This window comes from Eurypyga helias, unplaced genomic scaffold, assembly GCF_000690775.1.
Source record: "Eurypyga helias isolate BGI_N326 unplaced genomic scaffold, ASM69077v1 Scaffold7450, whole genome shotgun sequence".
Classification (NCBI taxonomy): domain Eukaryota; kingdom Metazoa; phylum Chordata; class Aves; order Eurypygiformes; family Eurypygidae; genus Eurypyga; species Eurypyga helias.
This window is the reverse complement of record NW_010226211.1, coordinates 6,865-10,375: the sequence shown is the minus strand read 5'-3', so window position 1 is coordinate 10,375 and position 3,511 is coordinate 6,865. Positions and strand designations below refer to the sequence as shown.

The following is a 3,511-nucleotide window of genomic DNA, read 5'->3' as shown; positions in this document are numbered from 1 at the left end:
CGGGACGGGCCGCGCCTGGCAAGAGCACCGGGCTTCTCCGAAAAACAAAACCTGTGTTGCGATGTCTGGGCTCTGAGCCGTCCTCTGAGGGACGCAGAGACTCTCCTCCAGGCTTCTGCTTCGGTCAGGCATAAGAAAACGACCTTGGTTTTCGGAGTCATGCATGCCAAATGTGTAGGGGGGTTATTTCATTAAGACTTGTAGCTATGGAGTAGTCAGTCCAGCTGCAGGCACACATACCTGGTTATACACCTGGGATGTGTTACTGGGTCGGCATAAGAATCATAGAATGGTTTGGGTTGGAAGGGACCCTAAAGACCATCTAGTTCCAACCCCCCTGCCATGGGCAGGGACACCTTCCACTAGACCAGGTTGCTCAAAGCCTCATCCAGCCTGGCCTTGGACACTTCCAGGGATGGGGCACCCACAGCTTCTCTGGGCAACCTGTTCCAGTGCCTCCCCACTCTCACAGCCATGACAGCTCTGTTATTGAACATAGTACTTGCTACAGCAGTTTCTTGTGTCCCTCTTCTGGGGTACTGGTAGCTAGAACATCTGCCTGGTTTGGTGGGTGACCATGTGGCACGTGTGCCGCTTTTGAGGCGAGTGACGAGATAACAAATGTCCATCCTGAGAATAGTAAAATATTATCTCTCAACATTCAGAAGGAAAACCCTTTTTATTATAAGGGTGACCAGATGCTGGAACAGGTTCCCCAGAGCAGTTATGGAGTCTCCATCCCTGGAGATACTCAGAACCTGACTGGTCCTGAGTGACCTACTGTAGCTACCCTGGCTTTGAGCAGGTTGGGGTTGAACTGTGCAGTCTCCAGAGTGCCAGCCTCAACCATTCAGTGACTGCAGGCCCTGCCAGGCTTTTGTTAATTAACTTCTTAGGGCAGACCCTTTGGTTCAGACACAGAAGGGCAAAATGTAAAAGCGTGCCCCCATGTACTTGGTGGTTTTGTTCCTGTGAAAGGGCTTCTGAGGCTTTGTAGCTGGCTCAAGTGAGTTGTTGATTTAGCTGAAAGCTAACTAGGGAAAAAAAATGTGGTTTTAGCCAGATCTGTGAATACTAGGGTGGGCGAGTAAGATGCAATAGAAATGTGCAGCTGAGAGCTGGGCAGTTCTTGTTAACGACTCATGCACTTTACTGTGGTGTAAAGGTTGCAAAGTGGCATTTTGAATCACAGAGTAGTGGTCTAGGCTGAATCTTGTCACCAGGTTTTTGGATATGCAATTAAAGTAATTTCTTAGCCAAACCAATGAAGATTTATCTTAATTAGGTACTGCAGATTCCTGAACAAATGTAGAAATTGGCCTGTATTGAGTGGCTGTGTAGGCAGGATTGGCAGGCTTCTTCTTTATAAGTGCTTTCAGGAATTTTCCCTTTTGTCATCATCATCATATTGACTTTTTGGGGTTTTTTCATGTTTAAATGTGGTTGAATGAACGCTGAAAATCCTAAATGTTCTTCCCTTCAGAACCCTTGTTTCCTTGTCTGCCCTTGTGTCACCTGTTTTGTACCTGAAGGTACAGTGCTCTGAATGTGCCTGCTCCTTACCTATATCCGTTGTCTCTTGAATGTCCCGAAAGCTGATTTAATAGCAATGGAAGTATGAAGTTCAGCGCAGAGTTTAGTTTGATTTTTGTACTGGTTCCATCCAACTGACTGTAAAACTCATTAACTGTCTCATATTGCTTGTTAGGACAAGTGACCATGGCTGGCCATGACTCGGGATCTCAACACCAGTTCACTGGATTTCAGAAGTACTTCAATTCCTACACCATCACAGGCAGGAGGAATGTATGTACTATGTGTATTAACTTTCCTAGTCTAGTATGATGGTGTTTTCTGGGGTTTAGACTGAAACTAAACTTAACTTTTATGTCTTCCAGTATGTAATAGCAACGTACACAGGCGTTGCAATGCTCATCTTGTATTTCAAGCTTAGACCTAAAAAGAAAACTCCTGCTGTGGCAGATAAGTAAATGGTAAGTGGCTGGTGTTCTTCCGAGACCAGTACCAGCCCAGGAAGAAAGAGTGACAGAGGAAAAGTTGCTCATTGTCATGAGAGAGGGAGAGAGAAGCACAGGCACGGGAACTTCATACTTAGCATTTTAAACCCAAACTAAACTACAGCATCAGCTTATCTGGGGCGTTCTGAGTGAAGTAGGTTGTTAAAGGGGGATGCAGAACGCTTGCGGTACCAGTATTCTCTTTGTTCTTCTAACTCAGTAAATGGGACTAGGGGCAGCATGCGGGGAGGAAGAGCAAGCAAGGGTTCAGGAACGGAAGGATGTTGCAGCTAGGTGTGTCAGGCTTTGCCTACAACTGTTAGGTGCTTCTGGTCTGCCCTTTGCTGTAAAACAAGGATAACTTGCTTTGTAGGGTATTGAAATAATAAAGTAGTACTTGAGGACTTAGTTATGTTGGCAAATTCCGAGCAGGCATTAAAACCTTCCCCTGAACACAGTGAAGGAGCACCATGCAGTGGAACTGTATATATTGCACACCTGATCGTGCAAGGCCCACATAGAACTGACGGGGCTAGCAGAGCCACAACCAAGTGTTGTAGAACTCTAGAGCCACTCTCAAGTACAACATTTCCACCGAAACGGCATTTTGAAAACACCTGTGGGCTGTCCTCGTAGTCTGCAAGCAGGAGTAGGGAACAGTAAGCTTGAGCATCCTTGTTGTACGCTAAAGGGACATCGGTCACTTCTTCCTGGGTGTGCTGAACGGTGCCTGCTCCTACCTAAACCGGTCTGGGTGTGGGGCAGGGGTTGCTCCGTCACGAGTACCGCTGTGCACAGCATGCTATGTTTGATCTCTCTTCTCTTGGCAGGTTGCTCGCATGTCTGAACCTCCAGTCTGTGTCACTGTAATGCAAGCTGATGACCTGTTGTGGCTAATAAAATATACATAATCACTTGTTTCCTTGGAAATATGAAACGGTGCAAAAAAAGCATAAATGTGGGACTTTGTGGGGTTTTTTTTTAATGTCCAAACCAGTTATTTGTAGTGGAGATGGAGTAGCTGAATCCTGTCATTCCTATCCTAACTAAACTCTTCTGCTGTTACCTTCTGAAGTGTTCTGAGCACCTGGTAGTAACGTAGGAAAGGCAGCACGACCATAGTGCTGGCCCAGAGCTCACAGCTGATCAGAGAGCATCCCCACGCCCCCGTGGCGCAGTGGATGGCAGTAAGCTTACGTGGTTTGCAGTCACCTTCTTCCTCCCGTTTCTTGCATTCCAAGCTAGCAGCTTCCATGGAAACTGGGACTACTTCTCTGTTATGAACACAATGCAGATTACAACTTCTGCCTCAGTTGTCCGTATTTTGCATGGAATAGATCGATCAGACTGTGGTGTTGGAGGCTTTTCTGTCACTGGCCTCTCTTGCAGAGGTAACTGCCAGACAGAAAATGGCTTAATTTGCTGATGTTGTAACTGCATCTTCATAAACAGCGACTGAAGTAGTTCAGTGCTTGTCTTTCCTGGACACAGAG

General features: G+C 46.5%; 1 protein-coding gene across 1 annotated transcript; it reads left to right on the top strand.

Moving 5' to 3' along the window:
• The first annotated feature begins 1,712 nt into the window (after positions 1-1,712).
• On the top strand, positions 1,713-2,977 carry USMG5 (up-regulated during skeletal muscle growth 5 homolog (mouse)). Its single transcript, XM_010152054.1, has 3 exons — positions 1,713-1,806; positions 1,899-1,994; positions 2,849-2,977. The coding sequence occupies exons 1-2, from the start codon at positions 1,720-1,722 to the stop codon at positions 1,989-1,991; spliced, it is 180 nt and encodes a 59-aa protein (XP_010150356.1). The 5' UTR covers positions 1,713-1,719; the 3' UTR covers positions 1,992-1,994; positions 2,849-2,977.
• The last annotated feature ends 534 nt before the right edge of the window (positions 2,978-3,511 follow it).

What these genes read in the sequence shown, in the direction of transcription:
- USMG5 (XM_010152054.1), top strand. Translation starts at nt 1,720, where the DNA reads ATGGCTGGCCATGACTCGGGATCTCAACACCAGTTCACTGGATTTCAG. An exon ending in CCATCACAGGCAGGAGGAAT is followed by an intron (nt 1,807 to 1,898) that starts GTATGTACTATG and finishes TATGTCTTCCAG; the next exon opens with TATGTAATAGCAACGTACAC.